General features: G+C 46.9%; 6 protein-coding genes across 6 annotated transcripts; 3 read left to right on the plus strand and 3 right to left on the minus strand.

Moving 5' to 3' along the window:
- Positions 1–7,356: 7,356 nt before the first annotated feature.
- Positions 7,357–9,342, plus strand: F5Y00DRAFT_210723 (Tom37 C-terminal domain-containing protein). Its single transcript, XM_048005505.1, has 2 exons — positions 7,357–7,881; positions 8,008–9,342. The coding sequence occupies exons 1-2, from the start codon at positions 7,731–7,733 to the stop codon at positions 9,036–9,038; spliced, it is 1,182 nt and encodes a 393-aa protein (XP_047860052.1). The 5' UTR covers positions 7,357–7,730; the 3' UTR covers positions 9,039–9,342.
- Positions 9,343–10,759: 1,417 nt separating this feature from the next.
- F5Y00DRAFT_249414 (PIG-U-domain-containing protein) lies at positions 10,760–12,402 on the minus strand. The gene is made up of 3 exons (XM_048009585.1): positions 12,164–12,402; positions 11,821–12,088; positions 10,760–11,756 (listed from the first exon to the last, which is right to left on the minus strand). The coding sequence occupies exons 1-3, from the start codon at positions 12,315–12,317 to the stop codon at positions 10,901–10,903; spliced, it is 1,278 nt and encodes a 425-aa protein (XP_047860053.1). The 5' UTR covers positions 12,318–12,402; the 3' UTR covers positions 10,760–10,900.
- A 391-nt stretch (positions 12,403–12,793) lies between these two features.
- Positions 12,794–15,174, plus strand: F5Y00DRAFT_249415 (Pescadillo N-terminus-domain-containing protein). Its single transcript, XM_048009586.1, has 2 exons — positions 12,794–13,041; positions 13,120–15,174. The coding sequence occupies exons 1-2, from the start codon at positions 12,920–12,922 to the stop codon at positions 15,029–15,031; spliced, it is 2,034 nt and encodes a 677-aa protein (XP_047860054.1). The 5' UTR covers positions 12,794–12,919; the 3' UTR covers positions 15,032–15,174.
- A 107-nt stretch (positions 15,175–15,281) lies between these two features.
- Positions 15,282–17,701, plus strand: F5Y00DRAFT_274454 (uncharacterized protein; the record flags this gene model as incomplete). The annotated part of the gene is made up of 2 exons (XM_048013359.1): positions 15,282–15,641; positions 15,707–17,701. Exons 1-2 carry the CDS (start codon positions 15,390–15,392, stop codon positions 17,699–17,701), a joined length of 2,247 nt encoding a protein of 748 aa, XP_047860055.1. The 5' UTR covers positions 15,282–15,389.
- Positions 17,702–17,722: 21 nt separating this feature from the next.
- F5Y00DRAFT_249417 (haloacid dehalogenase) lies at positions 17,723–18,850 on the minus strand. The gene is made up of 2 exons (XM_048009587.1): positions 18,648–18,850; positions 17,723–18,582 (listed from the first exon to the last, which is right to left on the minus strand). The coding sequence occupies exons 1-2, from the start codon at positions 18,695–18,697 to the stop codon at positions 17,823–17,825; spliced, it is 810 nt and encodes a 269-aa protein (XP_047860056.1). The 5' UTR covers positions 18,698–18,850; the 3' UTR covers positions 17,723–17,822.
- A 420-nt stretch (positions 18,851–19,270) lies between these two features.
- Positions 19,271–20,893, minus strand: F5Y00DRAFT_274456 (putative lipase/esterase; the record flags this gene model as incomplete). The annotated part of the gene is made up of 4 exons (XM_048013360.1): positions 20,557–20,893; positions 20,136–20,494; positions 19,956–20,016; positions 19,271–19,867 (listed from the first exon to the last, which is right to left on the minus strand). The coding sequence occupies exons 1-4, from the start codon at positions 20,617–20,619 to the stop codon at positions 19,271–19,273; spliced, it is 1,080 nt and encodes a 359-aa protein (XP_047860057.1). The 5' UTR covers positions 20,620–20,893.
- Positions 20,894–23,463: the final 2,570 nt, after the last annotated feature.

Genomic DNA, 23,463 nt, shown 5'->3' on the forward strand with positions numbered 1-23,463 from the left:
CAAGGCCCTAACCCTGATAATCACCCCCCCGGCTCTTATGGATCGGACTCGCCTTACCTTGGAATGGTGAGTCCGTCCTACCACGAAGTGGAATTTATCGGGATGGGAAATTATTCACCGAAAAAGCGAGGCTTCTAGTCTCTGTATCAACTATGGAGATCCCAGCCTCCGCAACGATTTTCCCACTTTAGGGGTGTCTTTGCGGTGTTTAATATTCATAACCTCGGCACGCTTAATACATATCTATTCATTAATGTTTTGTCAGCTCGTATTATGTATGAATGCCGAATAGTGCATCTCTTATTCAGGTATTACGTTTATCCTATACGAACAGGGTTTATCCCGCGTTTACTGTCTATTTTAAGATACAATAAACCAATTATCAATAACGACAATATTGATACTCAGTTGCATATATACCTATACCTGTTATACATATTGAAACCCAGCGGGTGGGTTGTATCACGTATGTATTATTGCGTGAAGTGAACTGTAACATTTTGTAATACTCCCTCGTCGCATGAGAATCACGTTGATAGAATGCCGGCAGCTCTGCGTGTATCGACTTGTGATTATCAGGCTTCCATTTTTGAATTTGTCCAGGCAGTAAACATTCGAAGATTCTACACAAGACCCTGGAGATCGATATTCATTACGGATGATACTCGACAGGGGACAACGTATGTATTACACTATGCACTGATGAAAGAATATGGGGTACTTGTACATCACCATCATCAGCCCTGTGAGATGTCAAGGGGTAAAGTTAGTGGCGTCGAAATACCAGCAACCCATCTGCAGATAGATGATCCTAGGGTTATCGTTCCTAGGATTTGAGTCTACAGAACATCCACAGATGAGTGCCCGACCTGCCGACGTAGCTCGGCGGTCAGCGAGTCCCCTCGACAGCGGCCTGCCGATTACCGTGTCTAAAACGAACCACGGCCAACACATCATGAGTCATCCCCTCAGGTTTGACCCAAACTTCTTCAACTTGGGCACGACAGCATCTCGGCCCCGTCTTCAAGCGCAAGTTTACTGTATATCAAACGATCATATAGCCAGTATACATACATATGCAATATGCAAGATGCAGAAGAATTTTGACGAACTCTGACAGGGGGTCTATTGGTGTTTTCGTTTGCGCTACTCGCTCGTATCTACTATCCTCTTTCCTTCTCTTTCCGGAGAAGAAATTTCTTCACATGCCGAGCGAAATCTACCTATGGGGCTAAAGCAAGACCGCTAGCTTTAACTCCGTACAATGAATCCATAGCGTTGCGGATCCTGATGAAGGATTATATGTCAATGACATCAAAGTGATATTTCAATTGGACTTGGGAATTTAGAGTACGCTACAAGAACATGGGGTGCGATAACTGTGTTCGCAAAAAACTACCCTACCCTTGATCTTGGGTGCGTAGCGGTATACATATTAGCTGAGAAGCCAGATACGCTACCTAAGGTAACACATCCTGGTACGTTTGGCTGGCTATCGCGATGCTGAGATTCAGCTCGGATTCACAAGCTATGTATTGTCTGTTCGCCGATGACTGGCGCGCTCTGAACTTTTTTTTTTTTACGCGTCCGGACTGCCCGGGACTATAATGGAACTAGTAGTAGTGTATGTAGACCGGCGACACATGTAAGTCAGACATTTTGACGATGCCGAGCGCGGAATTTAGGTAAGTGAGCGCCATGGCTAAGAAGGAAAAAAAAAAAAAAAGTAGCTTCTAATATTTTGTAAATGTCAGACTTGTGTCGCCGAGATCTGTCCCCATCTAGACCTTGCGGCGGCGCCCCTAAGGAAGATCGCCGGTGGCTGGCTGCTGTCATGATAACTGGACTTTTGCTTCTTCTCCATTAATTGCCTAATAGAGGACAGAAGCTGTAACGAGCGGCGAGCCGAACGAGTCTAGCACAGAAATTCACTTAAGCCAGAGGAATTAGGGCTGGAATGCAGGGGTTTAGGCCAGCTTTTTTTGTCAGATGTCGTTCAGGGTTTCGAGGCCAGCTGACCACTCCTTGCATGCTGATAAATGACGAGATTCAACTTGACGTCGCAAGTTGCAGAGTTACAGAGTTACAGGCTCTCGGCATTCATCAAATTAGAAAAAAGCGATCTCCAGCGCAGCACTAGGCCTCAACACTTACCTACATACATACATACACATACATGTTACATGTTACATCCTATATTATCCAGTATTGTAAGTAATAACATAACACGAGTGCTACCGAAGGTTATCGAACAACATCAGTTTGCGTGAAGACGATGCCAATTAACTCTTAACTCTGGAACTGCTATCAGTTTAACCTGGTTTAATTCCTAATGGAACGTTCGTAATAATTAAGTTAATACATACTCGTTTGACGCGAACACGACCAAACGCCATTTTCTTCTTTTTTTTTTTTTTTTTTTTTTTTTTTAGATACATTTTTCATGGTCTCTATTCACCGCAACGCCGTCGTTCGATACGTACATACATAGCTCGCCCGTAATGAGAGGATCCACTTCCCCTGGTTGAGAAAAAAAAAAAAAGCTTTAACTTGGATCGAAATCTCGTCCCCAACGTAATATCCCACACGCGAAAATTCTGTTAAGATTGTTCGTGACGTTTGTGGAGCCACGACAATCAAGCGGAAACTCTTGAAATGTTCTATGAGTCTTCCATGAAGTGGATAGTTATTAGTCCGAGGTCCTTAGATCTATGGTATGGATATGGATGTAAATGCTCCCGAAGACGCTTTGACTGGTCTTAGATATTGACCGCTTCAAGAGAGAAGAAAAAAAATCATGTCTCTCTGTGTATAACAAAATAATACTATTCAAAAATAAAATAATGCAAGACAAGAAAAAAAAGATAAAACTAACCAGGCTTGTCCCAGTCTGGCAATGCGCAACCTGCTATTTTAGGTAGTGCTCAATTTCAGGTGCAATTAATCTACTATGCGCGCCATGAATGTATAGTACATAATGTATAGTACATTGGACAATTGGACAAAATGTCTTGACAAGGATTAGATGTAGCACATGCTGAACTTGACAGGGTTGTCAAGGGGCTTATGCTTGTTTCATTTTCTTCCATGGGTGGGATACAGGTGGGATACATAACATGCATATCTTCTACATCTACGAAGTATGTAGGTATTCATGTACTACAGTATTTACAGGCCACCCCCTGTCCAAGCCGTCCAAGCTAGCCAAGCCCTTCTTATTCCCTGTCTCCATTTTGGGCTGCGTCACTGTGGCCCTACTGGACTGGGGACTAGGATGACTAGGGTTATTGGGGTGGGATTATTTTTGTCGCTCGCTCGTGAAGCTTTGCTTTGCGACACGGCTTAACATGGCTCGACCAAATGTACCTCTCATACCTGGTCCGTACGGTAATCTTACTGCGAGATTAAGAGATTCGATACTTGCTAACCTATGTACCTGAAGTCTGGCGGTGAGGTACTTCGTAATGTCTTGTTGTACTATGGTACTAGTTAATTATTACAATAAGCCTTGGAATGTCTAGGTATCTCGCTCATCCAGCAAGAAGACGATAATTATACATAAGGCGACCTGCTCCCATCTCCCCCAGATCTCTCACCCATCTCGAATTCATCTGACAGACCAACAAGAATCATAAGCGACGCAGCTATATCTATATATCTGAATAACAACATTTAAACTCATCTTACATCTCTTGACGCTTGCGCCTTGGCTACTAGCTACCAGCTACCTTAAGCTCATTCAAGTTATCTTATAACAAACACCCCCTATATATCAAAATGGCCGGCATGACCCCCGAATTCGATATGTCCTCGCAGCGACCTTCTCAGCTCCCGCCTTGCCCGGGACCCCCGCCCAGCCGACCTCTGCCTCCTCTGCCGAAGAGTGGCTAAGCTGGCGGGCTATTAGTGAATATTGCACTCGAGTCCTCCGGACTTGCCGATAAGTGCCGGCCGTCGACAACCATAGGATCGACGAAGAGGACACAGAAAGCCTCGATAGAAGCAACAGTTAAGGATAGAATCGAGGCGACCAGAACAGCAAGGTAGGCAATCATCATTGGATGATGTGCCATCGGGGAGGAATTCTTTGGGTTCCGCTCACTTCCATTCTGCCCTTTTCCAGCTCTCGACTTTCATCATCTTACAAAGGTGTATTCGGGTATGCAAGTGATCGCAAGCGGTGCGTTGCATTTTTATGCGCGCCTCAAAAAATTCGCTCCTGCTTTCCGCACCCCTGGCACTGACTGCTACGACATCGCTCGTTCGCGGGCATATGCACGAACCCTGCATCGACATTTAATGAGCGGCGGAATGCAGAATCACCCATGCCACCACCATTGAAGCCGCCAACGTACCATATCGTCGAATATGCACCTGCGATCTTCCTAATTCTGCATTCCGCTTGTAACACCTGCTCCGCATCTCCAGAGCTGGGCTCAATGGGATCAACTCCGTTATACATTCTCTCAACATCCCCCCGGGGGTTGGTCTGTACTATTTTCATGGGGCATAACAAACTTTTTAATAATATCGGGCCTTTCGTCGGCCGTAACGCATTGGATGGAAGGTTATATCAGTCATTTCTGATTGGGAATACGGGGTCATGCTAGTGACCACGGACGGGGTGTTTGGGTATTTCACATATTTTACGTTGTCAACTGTACTTATAGAGATCGCATCGTCGAGGTGGCTTCTGCAAAGAATGGCCTCGCGTGCGTTGGATACCCTCACGGGAGGATGACGGCAGATTTTTCACGATACGGGCATGGATTTGGGGGGGAGGGGGGTTGGTGAACGGAACAACCATGAATGATACCGGGGAGATCTGCACTGAAGCAATCGGGCCCATTGGAATGATATGAACAAGACTATTTTCACTCACATTTGCGATGCATTTTGACTAGTCAAATTATAATGAAGCTGTCTTCGGCAGTTATTTTTCAAGCAAACAACATTTTCTCTATTGCTCTCAAGTGCCTAGTCTCATTTTGTCCCTGGTCTCGGTTATTATGACCTCGGTCATGAACTTCATGCATTGGTTTCCTATTTTGGGTAATTCTATACTTCTATAAGTGGGCCGTCGCGCTTGTATACACTTGACTTGCCTAACCGATGCGAGTCATTTTTTTTTTATTTTTTTTTTTTTATCGCGGTGGGATGTAAGGGCCATGCAAAGTCGGTGAATCAGGGCTAACTCAACTCACCATCTTGGATTTGAAATGCAAAAGCTTCCAACCAAGTGTTCGGGCCTAGACGCCTACGGCACGCGCGCGGCCCGCTAGGGAGGAGAAGAGGGGCTTTTCGCAACCCGTCGGACATCTACCCCTTACATCATTGTCTCGGAAATGGTCACCATGATTTGACGATCCTAATCATCACGTAGGAGGTAGAGTTTGAGCCGTTTCCTTGGATCTCCGGGATCTAAGCTTGATGCTAGAAGCCCAAATCGGCGGCTGGACTAGATGTTAGACCATCCGTATGCTAGATGCCGTGGGAATAACTATGGAAGCATATTGCGATGTTTGGTACCTAGGCGGATTCGGTGAACCAACACGACGGGTATATAGCACTACAGACTATGTCGAGGATTAATCCGTCATCCACTACACCGTTCACATGGCTACATTATTCTTAGGTGGGTAGTTATTAATTGCGCTCCATGAACGTATATACGACTCGTGAAAATATCACAACCCCATGTTATACTAACCACCAAAAGCGGTCAGCAGCACGTTAGTCTTTAGACTTACATACTGCCAACGTACTTAAACTACTACCCTGCGTTTCCTCGGGTGGGACAAAAGCGCTATATCGGTAGTATATGCTAGGCATCAGGTGGTATTGCATAGAATTAGTACGGATCCATATAGGAAAACTAATCCCGTGATCTCCCGTGATCCTTACCTTAACCTCTATAGGTATACTACAGATATCGAAGCTTGGCCAGCGGCTAGCTACATGATGTAGCTTCACGAAGACGGAGCACAGCGCGGCGGCGGGTGAGCGGAGTGGGGCGGAATCATCGCAAGCCCGCCCATTTCTGGCTTACATGGTTCTCTTATACATACTTAAATGATCTCTTATAGCCCAAGTTTCCAAGACATCTAGCTAGGGTTATGCAATCAAAGCAACCAAGAAATCACACAAGACTTCGAACAACCAATATTAAGAAAACGTTTATCAATTTAGGACACACAGTAACAGGCCGCGTGACTCAACCCTGCAAGAAATCGTCGACGCGAGTGATTTTCATTACGAAAAGGTCAACATCCTTGGTGATACGGTAGTCCGATGCCATGTCTCTCACAGGCGTGGTTGGCTTTCTTTCCTTTTCTCCATTCCTCCCCCACGGATCGTCGTGATGGGGGAATTAAGGTAGGTACTGTACATACATACATACCTACATACATACATATATGCCCAACATATCTCACGCAAGAGCAGCCTAGCCCAGACGGGATTGACTTGAGCCGATAGACAGTTTCAATCTCTGGGATATGTTTATCATCTGTTCCAAGTTGAGCACAAGTTAATATCAAGACAAGGCTAACTCGACGATCTCTTCCCGTCGGCTCTTCGTGAGACTTGGTGTAAGTGGATTGGCGGTAAATCGGCTTTACGGGCACTACACTTGATATTTTCAACCTTGGCACTAATGTAATGCGCGCCGGGTACGCGTCTGTTTCTAGTTAGTGTAAATTCTAAGATTATTGGGGTTTTTTTTCTTCTTCTTCTTCTTTTTTTTTTTTTTAGTTATGTTCTTCTTTTCTTCTATTTCTAACTACTTCTTTTTGCCACCCCCTGGATCATCAGGGGGAGGCGAAAAAGATACTTTTAAATTTCAAAGTAACAACGGCGTTAGAAACATTCTTAAGTTTAATGAGAGCGCTGGGTATTTTACCGAGAATAGCCTCATCTAGCCTCGAGCTTGTATGGTACATCGCGCATGTATCGTCACATGTATCGTCGGATACTACCTAACCTAATGTCCACTACGGGCACTTAGAGAAAATGGAAATGACCGGCCGATAAGCGTGCAGTTAGTCTTCAGCCGTTCGAATTATAATAATGACGTCAATGACATTGCAGGGATTCTTCGCGCTTATCAACACGTGCAGCTACAGCTACATACACTAGTAGAACCCTGAAACGGAGCGATAATCAAATCTGGGGGTGATTTTCGAAAATGTTCCCAACACCACGCGTTTCACAGGTTCAGAATCAACTAATAAGGAATTAACAAGGGACGATCGACTGCAGCTCCATCTCTAATAAGTCTCTAATAAGATAACGAAATCTTCATGTCACGTTAGTAGATCAGGTTTGTCCCTCGAGATACGGTTGCAACCCGATTATCCGTGCACATACGCACATACACTACATACGAAGTCCGGGGTCTGGGGCTGGGCAGCTGGGTTGCCTCTCGTGCCAACCGCTGTCGTTGATTGGATCTTCGGTTGCGATTTTGGTAATTTTTGAAGCCAAACTAACTAAGTGGAATTATTATTTGACTTAGGTATCTAACCTATTATCACTTAATCATTACGACTACACATTAAAACTCATATCACACCATTCGGCCCTTTCTATTGGATATCTGGATACTTGGATTATTCCCGGCTTCTGTCCGCCAACCCCAGCTGAACCCTAGCCGCTCTGCCGCTCTCTCAGTCTCTCTTTTTCAGTTTCAGCCTTGGATACGATCGACGTCCTAAATCCTAAAGTTCCAAATGGCCCTTGAACTTCATATTTGGGGTCCAGCATTCGGCCTTGATTCTATAGATCCCGAATGTCTAGCCGCCGTTGCATGCTTCCGCAGCTGCATTCCCCGCCAAGATTGGACCCTGATCGCCAGCAATGACGCTGCGGTCAGCTCAGATTGTAAGGCCCCATCTTGATCCTCCCCTAATTAAACAAATCTCATGATATCTCTCACGATATCCACCTCAAACTTCTCTTCACCTTAGGTAGTCATCGAGGATTGGCAGCTGATCAAACAATTGATAGACCGCCTCCCTGCCTTGAATCACAAAGGTAGTTGGACTTCTGGATACTCGGATATCGTCTCGTATCTTGCTAAACATGGCATTTTACATGTTGACGATGACCTCACACCGCTGCAGAGGGCCGATTCCCTCGCCTGCGCCTCTTTTCTAGCGACTCGTGGGTCTGGTCTGCTTGCTATGTCGCTTTATGTCTCGCCTAGGGCATGGATTGAGATAACTCGACCTGCCTATTCATCCCTGCTACCATTTCCGCTCACGTGGACTGTCCCTCCAGCTATCCGTGCCGCTGCCATTGAAAGGGCTGAACATCTTGGCATTGGCTACCTCGCGGCTGAAGTAGATACGGAGGAATCCTCATCCAATGGTCCAGCTGAAACAACGTCGACTGGATTTCTCCGACTTCGGGACCGTCTTGGTCCCCGTAAGACTTTGCAGCCTGAGCATACGGCTGCTATCCGATTCCAGCATTTCGCAGAGGACTTTTATTCCGTCTTGGATGAGCTTCGCGAAGACAAGAGATTCTTCCTGTGGGATGACAAGCCGTCATCCATCGATTTCTTAGCCTATGGATACCTTCAGCTAATGCGTGTGCAAACGCCGCATCCCATTCTTAAAAACGCGCTAGAAAAATCCTATAGTCGCTTAGTCGTATTCGTGACAGATATATGTTCCTATGGAAACTATCAGGAATTGCCATGGAGGAAGCCCAAGGCGAGGGGTGCATTGGATCTGATTGGTCGCTTTGCTGAAGGATCAATCGAGGCCATCCCAGGCGTCGGAGACAGCTGGCGAAAGTGGCACAAAGGCAGCGTCGATATCCGGGACAGCGATGACGTGAGAGATCCTACTCAGCTGATAATCGCCGTCGGGGGAGCTGTCACGAGCGTGGCCGCGCTAGGCGTTATAACAGTCTTTCGCGCGTTGTCACCCTTCGGTGCCAGCACGCATCGTTTCGAAGCAGCAAAGGAAGAGAAAGTCGGACTACGCCAATTTGGCGAGATAGGCGAGATATTAGACGGGTTACCCATATGAGAACAGCCCAAGAGCTTCCCGACTAGAAGCGATACAGTGTACAAAAGGACTAACATGGATGTGACTGCCGCCGTCGACTCTGAGCCCGGCGCATCCCCAAGGAGGGACATGTATTCCGTGGCTGAGTCTGATTTTGAGCTCAATGACCAGTCAAAATGAACCATGCTTGCGTAACTACGGAATTGCGAGACACTCATGATGTGAACTCGTGTGCAATGACTGGAGGCTGGCCTGGATCCGTTCGGCGTTTAAGCATTAGATACCACTAAGTTGAGAGAATTTGCGACTAAGAGCTGTTCCTAAGTGTCAAGGTGTACTGTGCCCTCCCGTTTAAAGAAATTACGCTTGCTCCTATACGAAACCCATATCATGCTAAATCTAATTGCATAGGTACCTAGGTAGGTAAGCATACATCCCATGTTATAACCATATTTCGTTCTTATGCGCGAGTAATCCTTGATGGATGAGGCTCTGCTGCTTGCCGAATCTTGTAGATCTAATCTTCTTATACGCACTGCAAACTTAGTAAGATAGATGGAGAAGTTCCGTAGGAGTGCTAGATCGAAGCGCCGCTCTTACACGACTCCTATTTTTATATATAGAATGCACAGACGTGTAAACGCACTCGTGTATATGTATGTCAGATGTGGAGGAGGATCCCTTAGTAGGCTTCTAGAAGATCCCTGGCTGGCAGCGAAGTACTGTACTTTCGTTGGTGATTACGCATTCGTTTGACGCCCGCATAACTCGGGAAATCATGTTATTATGTACATATTCTGGAAGCTTTGGTGTGGTATCATAGTTGGCTAGTCTGATTGGAGGCAATACTTGAATTCTACGGTATAATGGCGCCTTATAATTGTATCTAAAAAATTACTATGTAGTAACTAGCCAAAGCCTAAACTCCCCTTTTCTATTGTGTGTGGGTGTGTATATATGCTGGTTCTTATCCACAATAACCGATATATACCTACCTAAGCTTGATCTCCGGTATCATACGAAGCTGTTAGTTAGTGCGTGGATTTAAATGCTATGTAGGTAGTTAAGGGGTAGCCAGTGTGCCACGGAATAACGACTTAGTACAGACTTCTTAAGAAACTGTGCGTGTAATTTCAGACTGGATTTCAAAGTAGTGTATAGGTACCTATGTATGTATTATAGTGACCTATCAACTAATGAAGTGGAAATATTGATTCAGTTAATTACTGGCCTTAAAACGTTTTACTTGCCTTCGAATGGGAGTCGTTGCTCACAAGTATATCATATTCTCTCTTATTTGTAACCATGACTGCTAGTTCTATTATAATTATTCGTAATTAATTCTATGTATTACTAGATTCTTGTATTCGCCCTCTTAGGTACATCTAATGATGTGGCGGGGAAGGTGAATAATATGAAAGCTAGTTGTTTTAAGAGCCCGTTACTTTGGTGATGGCCCCCTTTCACTTCATTGCCTATTGGCTACTATTCGGTCTGAAATCTATCCAGGCTTCTAGATCTACCTATTGGGTACCTACTTACCTGACTATGGACGTTAAGTACCTTGGGTATGATTCCCAAAGTAAATGAGACTCGAAAGGGGGGTTGTTACCTGGTTAAACTGATATAGAATTTCTTCCTAACAATGTACAATGTATAACACCAGGGCTAAAGGGCATATCCATCTAGTGTTAGTAGAAACGAAATCTAGCAATTGGTATGGTTAAGGTGGATCGATATAGTACTTTAGAAAATTTATTGTATTCATATGATATTCATACTAAAACTCTAGTCCCCTTATGGTTCTCGAATATGGTCTATACTGAGGATCTTTCTAGCAATTACACTACGCCGATATTAGACTAGCGACATCAACAAGGCTACTAAACCTGTCGGATTTCTTTCCCAACCATCTCGGGCCGTTCTATCTCCCACTCATCCCGGAGTACTGCAAATGTCAGGTCGCTGACTAGGAGACTCTGACCTAGACTCCAAACTAGAGTAATGGCGTAGAAGAAGTTTGCGTTTCCACTACCGGCATAGATCCATAGGTAATAGAAGGAAGGGCCTAAGAACGAGGAATAGAGTATGGTTGAGGCTGCTAAGAAACTGTATCGTAGAAGGGGAAATACGTGTCTGAACAACGGCACCATGGCAAGAAATAAACTTGTATCGGCAATGTTGGGATATGGCTTGAAGATGGCGAATATTCCGAGGAGTATAGTTAACACGGCGAGTGGTTGTGACCGGATGCGAATCGAGAGTCCCCCTACGTAACATGACAAGTGCAACCAGAATACGCCAAGGAAGAAGGCGCGGAAGCTGTCGAACATCTCGATGAAGAAGTACCACCATAGTCCAACGTTTGGTGTCAGGTCAGTCAGTGTCAATTGGATCCCGTAGGTCGAAGCAAGGAATTCCCAGGACCCGGTCAGGAGATAGGAGCCGAGGAGCAAGACTGAGAGACACAACGTAACAGCCGCCACATTGACGCTGGCGAATTGCAACAGCGACTCTGTCCTTCTTGAGGCATGTTGCCGGTCGTATGCCAAGAGGATTAACGGAGGGAGGAGTAAGATGGGATACATGGAGAGGTAAGTGGCGAAAGAGAGAGCTAGCATAGAGGTAAAGGGGTTACCAGCTATTGCCTTGACAATCGCATGTAGTATGGCGCATGTGGTGAAGACGTTGGTAGGCCGACCCATGCAAGTCGCGATCGTGAATGGGTTAAAAAGGAAGCTATATAGAGCTTATATTAGTCAAGATTCGTATAATAGTCAATAGCTGTAGTATAATGACATACATGGCCGCAACGATATAACCACTCCATCGCCTTTCCTTACGGGCCGAGGTAAAGAGTTTCGATGCGCTGGCTTCGCCCGACTCGGCGATCTTGTAAAGCGCATCTGCACTGAGCAAGTCGACTATAATGTAGAGGATATATGCGAATATGGGATACGTCGAAGGGTCTGGGAGGAGAGAGAAGAGCGGGAGAAGCAATGGTGCTTGGTGGTAGACGCCGCCGTCGTAGGGCGAGACATTGTGATTATACAGGAATAGGCCCTCTTGTACTGTAGAGATGGTAAGCTTATGAACCGGTATCTTTGAGGAGAAATAACAAATAACGTAGAATGGATCTGCCTTACGTCGCTTGAAGCTTGTTACGGGAGTCGAGATCTCGACGCGGGCCGTCAGCAAATCTGGAAGTCCAGGAAAGAAAGCGAATAGTGTTAGTCGTAGCAGAGCAGCGGCGGCATATAGACCGGCTGTCTCTTGAAAATGCATTTTATCGCGTTTCATAATGCAATGCCATCGTCGACGACGGTTTAATTGTTTTTGTTATTACGGGATGCGCACTTGGAGTTGGACTCAAAAGTTGGACTCAAAAGTTGGACTCAAAAGTTGGACTCAAAAGTTGGATTCGAGGATCCGAGATTACTTGGGTAAGTTTAAGTTGAATTATGTAAGTTGAATGTTGCTGCTTAATTGTTCGTATGTAAGTCTCGAAATTTAGAGTCACGACTTCTCAACCTATCCCGTGTCTTTCTTGGCTTCTTTCCAGCTGGACGTACATATTGTACGTAATATTTCAGGGCAAGAACAGGGATCTGTTTGCTTTTATGGGTCTGCATTGATAGCAGCTATCCTTATCGATACGATACACTAGAGCAACTTAGGATTAGTCCCAGACCCCAGGAAGCGGTCAGGAGCGGCAATTCCCAATCTTCAGAGCTAGCAAAAGAAAAAAAGTTGCGCCCCGCCGAACTTTTTTTTAATCCAATTCGCCCGTACTTAGTCGATATATGCCTGGCTGGTCGACTGGTCAATCACTTTTTTTTTTAAAAAAAAGGAAGAAAAAAGAGACATAAATCAAGACCACTAATTGAATACAATTCGCCAAAATGGGAAGGATAAAGAAGAAGGGCGAGGCAGGAAATGCTAAGAACTATATCACGAGAACACAAGCTGTGAAGAAGCTCCAGATCAGTCTTCCGGATTTTCGAAAGCTATGTATTTGGAAAGGGTAAGGCAACTCTTGCGCCCATTGCCCATTGAGCAATAATGATTTGCATAGTCGACTATCTGCTAACCTGGACTTCAGAATCTTCCCCCGAGAACCAAGAAACAGGAAGAAGGTTTCTAAAAGTTCGACGGCCTCCACTACCTTCTACTATACCAAGGACATCCAATACCTTTTGCACGAACCTTTACTACAGAAGTTTAGAGAGCAGAAAGTTCTCGAGAAGAAGATCTCAAGGGCGCTTGGCCGTGGCGATGTTAGCGACGCAAGCCGACTCGAGCGCAATGCTTCAAGGCCTGAGAAGACGGGCAAACCACGATATACTCTCGACCATGTCATTCGAGAACGATACCCGACTTTCGTTGATGCGGTACGCGACCTTGACGACTGTCTCTCTATGCTATTCCTTTTTGCGAACCTCCCATCTACATCCACAGTTCCGGCCAAGATGATTGCGCGCTGTGAACGACTTTGCCTTGAATTCGAACATTACTTGATCGTATCGCAGAGCTTGCGCAAGTCTTTCTTATCAATCAAGGGTATTTACTATCAGGCAAATATCCAAGGCGAGGATGTCCTATGGCTTGTACCGTACAAGTTCAACCAGAGAGTTGTAGGGGATGTCGATTTCAGGATCATGGGCACTTTTGTCGAATTCTACATGACCCTCTTAGGGTTTGTTAACTTCCGGCTATACACTTCGGTTGGCTTGAAATACCCGCCCAAGTTTGACCAGACTAAAGACGACGGAGCTGGTGAACTTGGTGCTTTCCAGCTTGAAGGCAATCTTGCGACAGCCGTATCAAACGAAACCCCGGCGCAGCTGACGAACGGTGACGCGGAAGCGGGACCAGACCCCAAGACTCAAGCCGAAGTGAACAAGCTTATTAAAGAAATGCGCGAAGTAGATGTCGATGGGGATCGGGTTGAGATCGACGCAGATAAAGATGAGGCTATGGCAAACGCGATTGACAAGTTCGAGCCAGCCGCACCCGGAGGTGATATTCTACCCCAGCCAAGCTACTCGGGAAGTGAACCCGAGTCGCTTTTTGCGAACTGCACGTTCTACTTATCTCGAGAAACGCCAAGACAGTCGCTCGAATTTATACTCCGTGCGTTTGGTTGTAAGCGTATTGGCTGGGACGCCGTCCTAGGCGAGGGCGCATACACAACCAACGAACGGGACCCATCTATCACACATCAAATAGTCGACCGTCCAGTCATACAAGCTGCTACAGAAGAGGATGGCGATGTTGAGGATAACCAAACAGCACAGAAGCTTGCATCAAACCAAAGGATGCCTGGTCGAATTTACGTCCAACCACAATGGGTTTGGGATAGTATCAACGACGGGGAGTTGAAACGACCTGACCTCTACGCTCCTGGGGCTCAATTGCCACCTCATTTGAGTCCATTTGTACAGAATACTCAAGGAGCCTATGATCCGACAATACCGCTAGAAGAGCAACAGACCGAAGGCGAGGCATTGGAGGATAGCGAGGAAGAGATAGATGAAGATGAGGATGTAGATGCTGATGAGGGTGACGGCAGTCTTGCGGTTAAGAAAATACAAAGCGCGGCTGACAGCATGGATATTGCTCAATCAGATGATGATGAGGATGAGGATGGTGATAAGGATTCTTTCGGTGGGTTCTCAGACGAGGAGAAAGCAGCGAATGAGTCAGAAGACGATGAACAAGCTGCCGAATTGCAGTACCAGCGGGAGCTCGAAGCTGAATTAACGGGCAAACCGATCAAACAGACGCCTTCAAACCCTCAGTCCAAGGCTAAGGTGGAGGCGAGAAAGCGACTCGCGAAGCAAGCCAAGGAAGAGGCCGAAGAGCTCGAGAGGGCTAAGGGAATGCTAAGCAAGAAAAAGAGAAAGCTGTTTGAGCAGATGCAATATACTAACAATAAGAAGAGCGCCGAGGACCAAAAGCTTAGGGAGAAGAGGAGAAAACTGGAAAAGCAGAAAGCAAAGGAAAAGGCGTAGATGTTTATATAACTAGAGGTACATCGGGTAGCTGTTTTTGATAATACCACCGCAAATGTTTCTTGCGGAATGACTATTATTATGCTTATACTAAATATGACCGTTAAAATAAATATTTCGGTAGGAATAATATCATGGTCCTCTTTTAGGTTTTGTGGTTGTAGTAGTTAGGTTAGGAGGTGTTTAGAAAATTTTATATTTTCAATTGGTGAATGCCATGGCGACTAAAACTATCCAAAATCAACATATTTAACTATAACTAACATAGTCTCATAGTCGATTAACACGTCGACATTGTTTCTCACCCCAGCTTAATTAGCTTAATTAATTCTAATCTAAGAAGGCTAGCACAAACAGCATGACATCAGCTGCGGACGAGTCGGATGAATATTTACAAGGCGACGACTCTGATGATTTTTCGGACGAGGATGTGCGGGCAAATAGGTGGCACGGTCCTAAGTCCACATGGCAGCGGTTCAACCACGAGGAGATAGATACGTTAACAGCGCTCAAGGAGATTCGCGACAGGGACCTATCAGTTCATTTATACAATGCATTTGCGCTTAAGAACGGTCATAGGAAAGCGCAAGATGGACCGGTGCCCAATAAAGTGTGTTCACTTAATCATTAATCACCAAACGAGCGACAGAAAGCTTGCTGACTTGAAAAAACAAGGATATTAATGAGGCGACCGGACAGCCAGTTCAACCCGACGACTGGTTACCGCAACGGGCATGGACGGCTTGGCCTATGCGCGCCGATAAAGTGCCACCACCGCAGGACAGCGCCAGGAGTCTATTGAATGGTCGGGATGATATATTCACGTTACGAAAGGCCGTTCGTGATATGCCGAGCACGGCCCTAGAAGAGATCATCGGCGCCGAAATCTTAAGGACTGCCAAAGATAAATTCAACGCTAGGCCCTGGGTTAAGCCGGATGTGTGTGATGAAGAGGTAGATGTAGATCCAGAATTGGAAGAAGGTATCGACGATGAGGATTCGGATGGAGAGACGGAGGCTTCTACATCGTCTAGATATAAGAAGTCTAGGTCTAGGTCTAGGTCTAAGTCTGCTAAACTCGAAGCCATGAGTGGTGATGAAAAGATGGACGTTGACGAGCGCAAACCTGAAATCGATCCTCTTAGAAAGTCGGATAAGAAACCGAGATTAAGGCCGGTAGTCTCAACAGACGACGATTTATCCTACAATCTCTTACGCCCATCCGTTCGGCATATCCTCACTAAGCTAGACGCGACACTCACTATTCTCCATAATACACGGGAATCGGCTCTAAATTATCAGTCCGACTCAGCGGACTCAGAAGCGTCAGACACTTCGCATACTAGCAGCCGAAAGCTACGATCTAGACAGGGCTCACAGACTCGAACTGATGGGGAAAAGCGCCAAGGAAGACCACCTGGATCCCTATCTAAGAATCGGTCTCGCAGACGGTCAAGAGTAAGGGAGGTGACAGCACCGCCGGCAGAAGACCCGCCTCAGAATAAGGAAGAAGGAAAATCTACTAGGAAGCGAGGTAGACCGAAGAAAGCATATCCTCGCCTTGAGGGCGAGACCGACCGGAAGTATGCCATCCGCATCGCAAGATTGCAGAAAAAGCCGATCCCCGTATTTTCTGACGACTCCGATCCAGAGGCCGACTCTAACGCAGAACACCCAGCGAGAGACAGCGGCAACTCCGGCGACGGGGAAGAGACCACCACCGAGACGGGCCGCGGGAGACTAGCGCGACGAAAGAGAAAGATGAACAAGGACAGCCGGTCTCCCTCTCAAGCCTCATCTGCTTCCGGGGGCAAACCCCGTAATGCTCAAAGATCCGGACATTCAAGGACCCGTATCGGCCTCCGCGACTGGAGAGATGTTCTCGGCGCTGCGGCACTAGCCGGGTTCCCAGCAGACGCAGTCGACCGCGCAGCAAGACGCTGCGCCGACCTCTTCGGCCAGAGCATGACGCTGCATACCCTCGCCGAGGGCCCAGCCGTCTCGTCGTCGTCTGGCCGGAAAGCTCCCCTGGGCAGGGTAACTACGTATGTTCCTGGAATGCCGCAACCGCCCTTGCTAGAAGAAGAAGAGGAGGAAGAAGGAGGAGGAAAGAGACAACAGCGCACCCGTTCTATGAGCATGGCTGCTCCTAGCGCACTGTCCGGGGATGAAGCCGGCCCGTCTCAGCGGCGCACACGTAGCCGCTCGCAATCCCGGTCGCGGTCTAGGTCTGCGTCCGCGGCGCCGGGATACTTTACGTGTTTATTCGCGGACTGCCCTCGCGCCGCGGACGGGGAGGGGTTCCTGCGCCGGTATAACATGCTGCGACACATGAAGCTGGTGCACGGGTACGTGCCGTCGGAAGGAGGGGGGAGCGGAGGAGACGAAGCTACGGCGATGGGGGCGGGGATGCGGGAGGAGGTAGATAGCGAGGACGAGATGCACGGGGCTGTGCATGTCGATTGGTTCCTGCGGCCGATTAAGATTCGGAGGGGATGGCGGGCAAACGACGTTAGTGAGGAGTCTAGGACTAGGAGGAGCGGGTATGGGTATGCGCGGGGACGGGGGAGGAGTCGGGGGAGAGATAGGGAGGGAGAGGGAGAGGGAGGGGGGGAGACGGGTGGTGAGGATGGAGATGGGGATATGAGGATGGGTGGGAGGAGTGATTGAGTATATAAGTACGGTATTAAGGGGGATGATATCTCTTATTTGACTATGTGAGATGATAGCTACCTAGGTATCTTCATTTATCATTTTATTTCCTACCCTACCTCATTACCCCTATCCCACATCACGACGACGACTTCTCCTTAGCAGCAAACTGCCTCTCGACCTCATCCGCGAAATCACCCAAAGTATCAAACCGCCATCCAAACGCCACCTTATCCTTCAACTCGGCATAGCTGCCCCCCACCCCCTGCGCGTCCTCGCGCTCCCCGCCCCTCGATATCCACACGCTCGGCAGCCCCAGCTCCTTCGCCGGCACGTGGTCCGCCGTCAAGCTGCGCGCGACATGCAGCAGCTCGCCGCTGTCCCTGTCGACGCCCAGGTCCGCGCGCAGGTGCCCGAACAGGTACTCGAAGTTCTGGTGCGACGGCTTGTACGACCCGATGTCCTGCGCCGTGTACACCGCGTCGAAGCGCGCGGGGGCCAGCCGCTGGTCTACGGTTGTCGCGATGTTGTTGTTGTCGACGTTGGACAGGATCGCGAGCTTGTAGTGTTTTGCCAGCTTTAGCAATGCGGGGATGGTGTCGGGGAACGGCGCCCAGGACCCGGGCGAGTTGCCGAAGGGCTCGGCGATGCTGTCTGATAGCCCGGGGAGGTTGAGCTCGTCGTGCGCGAAGGCGGTGATGGATTCGGCTAGGATTTCGTTGTACGGGAACGTGGGATGCTTGTGCTCGTGGACGTCGGTGATGGCGTTGAGGCGCCGTATGGCTTCTATTGGCGGGTCGGTGTTGAGGGGGTGTGTGGGCGGGAGCTTCGAGGTGAGCATCCGGACGGTGTTTAGGAAGCCGGTTTCCCAGTCGATGAGTGTGCCGTAGCAGTCGAAGCTGGGGGGTTTTAGTATGTATATTATCGACGTGTAGAACATCTGTCGAAGGAGTAACTTGTTCACCTTAGAGCTTTGAAGCCTGTTAGGTCGGGATATTTACTTTGGGACGCCATTCTTTCTCCTTGCCGAGTATGTTTATGTTAAGAAATTGGCTGAAATTAAGTAGGTATTTTATATGTTTTCATATGTTTTAAAGATAGTTAAATACTTATTATCTATTTGTATATGACTTCTTTTTAAACTCTGCATCCATTCATAGATTTCCCATCCCCTCCAAAGTTTCGTTGGCGTCACTCACGCCTTTATGTACGAGACATTACATCACATCCCCTGCCCCTCATGGCTGTCCCCAAAAATTCCCAGCTCTAAATGCACGATGTCCTCTAAGGTGCGGAGGAGCAGCAAATCATCGCACTAGCTCTTGATGCGCAATAGCTAATTGCCGTATTGGGTAGACCTAAGGTTACTTTCTCCAAGTTTTAGGGGAGGTGAATGATGACAAGGGCGCGAAGGATCGCCGGAAAGCGGAGACCGGGGTGATATTGAGATTCGGGGCTTCTAAATGAGATTGTAGCAAGTTAACGATATTCAGATGATTTAGGTAGGTAATCGTGAATTGTCTATTTCTATCTATGTAATAGACCGGCTCGAGGCGCTTTAACCCCTGAGCGATATCCGAAGCGGGTTCATTGTTTCTGCTCAAGTAGCCACTTCACACCCTTGACGGTGTCTTCCACGAACTCGCGGCTTCTCTCCAGCTGTGGCCAATTGGTCCAAAAGTAATGGCCAAATCCCCTGTACAAGTCCAGCCGTGTCTTAACGCTTGCTTCCTCTCTTAGAATCCTCTCGTAAATCAGAGCCTCGTCTCTCAGGGGATCCAACCCGCAGACCTGAAAGTATGCAGGCGGCAGCCCACGATGTCCGCCCTCAAGTCCCCCGTATAGGAAGGGGACCATGCGCGGATCGTACCATGATGCTTTGAGGGTCTGGGCCACGTGCTCGGCGAATTCGGCGCCGACTTTGATCTTGAGCACCGGGTCTATGTTAGACGTGACGTCTGGGTGCGAAAGGTACTCTGGTCGATATTTTGGCGAGATTAATGCTGGAGGAGTTAGACACATTATCGCTGGTACGCAAAGGTATTGTCCTGTTAAGGGCGGGTTAAGCTTCTCGTCCCGTGCGATGTGCGCGAGAACAGCCGTAATGTTGCCTCCGGCTGAACCGCCGCCGATGATGAAGCCAAGGGAAGGGTCTGCGCCGAGGGATGCTGCGTTTTGCGCTGCCTGTTCAGGGGTACTGGTAAGTATATGAACTGTCTTGTAAATAGATGATGGGAGGTAGGTAAGTAGAAAAATAGAAAGAAATGCCTACCCATTTCAATGCATCCCAGCTATCATCAATCCAAGTAGGGAAAAGGTGTTCCGGCCCTAGACTATCATCGCGCATGTTCTATTAACTTGCTATATCCATGCTTGAGACATTTTGTAGCTTCTACCTTTACATGAAGAGATATCCGCATTGTGAATAAAACATCTCACTTAACTCACTTACCGATAGTCGACATTGACGCAGACAGCCCCTAGATCGCGACTGAAAAGCCGACAATTGGTCTCTTCGTCGCTCAAATCGCCCATGCTCCATCCGCCCTCATGATACATCACGACTAATGGGCTTCCTTGAGTCGGCTTCACAATAGGCCGGTAAATGCGCACTGTGATCTCGCTACCATCGCGCACGGGTATCTTGAGGTCCTCCTCGCCAACCTGCTCCGGTATTGGCCCTGGAACATAGCGGAGGTGGTGCTTTTCACGCAGAGTAGTGGCCCTGTGTGCACGTAGCGCCGAATGGGATTCATCTCCGTAATACGGATCGGAAGGTAGTGGGTCTCGGACCGGGCTACGGACTAGTGCCTGTTGTCATGTCGGCAAGTCCTTCTTAGAATATGAGATGCTCGTCTCGGATGGAAACTCACGTCTACCATGGCTGGATCCATTACTCCGTAAGAGAGGAGCTCTTCTTTAGTACGAGGTGGCATCGTTAATGTCTTCTGGATACGCTAGAGCGAAGAAATGCAAGTGACGGCCGAAACAAGGCTGATTCGGGAATAGTTACGTTTACGATATTACCTGTCGGAGTCATCGAGAGCAGAATGTAAGACAATGAGGAGTAAACCTCCGGTCGAATGTGTGATGATATCATTTTACTCTTTTCTGTAGTTTTATTCTGATATAGTGATATGGGGGACGAATCAATTAGGGAGTAATAATATTACAATATCACTATTTATCATTTTATCAGATACGTATACGTATGAAGTTTGACACATCGTGATATGGCGTAATTCACAGATGCTGCATTCTATCGACAACAAATATGTTTTAGTCCCAACCGATAGACTTCGACGTGGCAATAAGATCAGGTAAATAATTCTCAAAATACTAGTCGAAGGCCAGTCCACGGAGCCATTGACGGTTGGACCGTGTCGACCGACGTTTTTCGGCCGAATCCCCCGCAATCGATCGGGACTGAGGTTTACGCATAATGAGTTTCGCGTAAGCTGACGAGTTTGATCTGAGGATCAAGGATATCCTAGTCGTCGCTGAATAGCCTGACTCTCCGTATCGTCCTTTCGATCGGCGAGCGGCATCCAGGTTCTCGGTCCCCCGCATAGCCAAGGCAAGGCTTGAGCTTGAAGTCGGAAAGCCAGGTTTCTAAACGGTAATATCTACTCGATTGCAACCCTCCATTTTATTTATTCGTGTAACAGCGGTGTGAGACTGATCTATTTATTATTCTCCGAAATGATAACTAATTGTGAATACATTGGGACATCTACTTGTGCTGTCTGCGTATACTCGACGACCGCCCCCTTCGGGTGCTGCGCTTTAATTAAGGATTGGCCCTGTAATTCGGGATTGATCCGAAGTACTTCCGAATGGGAGGGCTTCCCATACATTCCAAAAGTATTTTCAAACTTCTATCCATTTTCATAATATTTCGTGATATTATGAAAATATTGTTTCCTTTTCAGGATTTAATGAAGGTGGGAATAGCCTCTTATTCGCCCTAATCCTTGTACGCTATCCCCAATTACAGGGCTAATCCTTAATTAAAGCGCAGCACCCGAAGGGGGCGGTCGTCGAATGTATGAAGACAGCACAAGTACCTTAAGTGAGCTTCCGATATAATTCGATAATAGAGTGTACGATGAGGGCTAGATGAGCTACATTGTGACTTTTATGTAATGCTATAAATTCGAAACACCTGTGTTTTCGATGCGGTGAGATTCAAAGGAAACCTGGGAATCTTTAAGCACGTCGTAATTCACATCCAATAATGGTAGTTGTTTAGAGAAGCCAAACAGACTAACAAGCCTAGGGTATAACGATATTGCAAGATTTAGGATGACCTGGCCAATGAAGTACTTGCTTAAAAAGGGTTGACTCGTATGTAGAACCTGTATAGATGTTTTAATTAACTTAGGTACATTTAATAATTCATCTAAACCTCCTTACTATTCATTGTTTCCTGCGTCTAGGTAGTATTAACTTGAGAGTCCTATGAGCGTAGCTGAGCTGCTGCATAAACACTGATCCTACGATGACAAGGCTCGAATTCTGGATCGAACTAGGTTAGAAGCTGACGTTACGGGCGAGTATGGGATCCTTCTTGTTGCGTAATACCGTCGTAGAATTAGGATAGAGACAACGATGGCAGTGTGTTTACGGCGCGTTGTAAGCTAATACTTGACTGCCGTCGTATTGCATGCATAAGTGTCGGTAGTAAAAGTTTCTTAATTGACGAGATGCATAAGGATTCCCTCCATTTTCGTGTAAGCTAGAAAGGTAGTTCCATTCACGTTTTTGGAACTCATCGGTAGTTGGATGTATGTAACTATGCCTGGCAGTAAGATGATGTGCTTACAGGCTGCTGCAGGTCAGTGGGGTACCTAAACGTCCCCTAGGGCTGTGTAACTTAGGTACCAAGTTCAGGGGTTGCTTTAGCCCCACGGGGTAGAAACCCTACCCCAATCGCAACAAGCATGTGAATTTCGTTAACATCGTAACCTCAGGTAGACGATCTACCAACAATTCTCGTTATTTTAGATACTCTCAGTATCTATTCAGGGACATAAAATAAATAAACATATTTGTTTCAAATTAGTCTCCCCACGGAACCATCTATAGTCTAGGTAATGGAAGTAGGTAGTAATACCTACTCACCCCGAGTATGGACGCATGAAGTTACGTAGTATATCTTACTAATAGTATTATACCTAAAAAAGAGCTCTCCAAGGTTGTCTCACGTCAGAAACCAGGTAGTTATGCCCGACTTTGACAAGGCTACTACGACGTCTTGACATGCCTATTGGTGCCATGTTCTCGGACGAGTAGACTGACATAGATACGTTCAAATCCTTCCAACTTGGAAAGGAGCATACGCTAGTTGCATTGCACACACATATCGATGTATTCGTCTTATAGAACCACTATTAGATAATGTGGAAAGAGGACTTTTCACAGCCTTAGTGGTCCAACCTATCAACTTCGCCTTGTATTACAAGCTTTGAGGTCTCCTTCCCCTTACAACTTCCATGTAAGTACCTAAGCACACACATAAAATAGGAATTGCATGAAGTAGGCATCTCGACCGAGTTCGGTCATCGGCTGAAAGCTTGAAAGAACTGTCGAATCTTGTGCATGAAGATGATGACGAAAGCACCTACGATGTAACCAACGCGATATAATCCAAGGATAATGCTAAAGGTTATATAGACCACAATCACGTCGTCGTTGAGTATAAAGATAGAGATATCTGCCGCCTCGGAGTAGCGATATTTTACGAAACATCATCCTCATTCACTTCTAACACTCAATAC

This window comes from Daldinia vernicosa (assembly GCF_022497035.1).
Source record: "Daldinia vernicosa strain CBS 139.73 unplaced genomic scaffold F5Y00scaffold_83, whole genome shotgun sequence".
NCBI lineage: Eukaryota > Fungi > Ascomycota > Sordariomycetes > Xylariales > Hypoxylaceae > Daldinia > Daldinia vernicosa.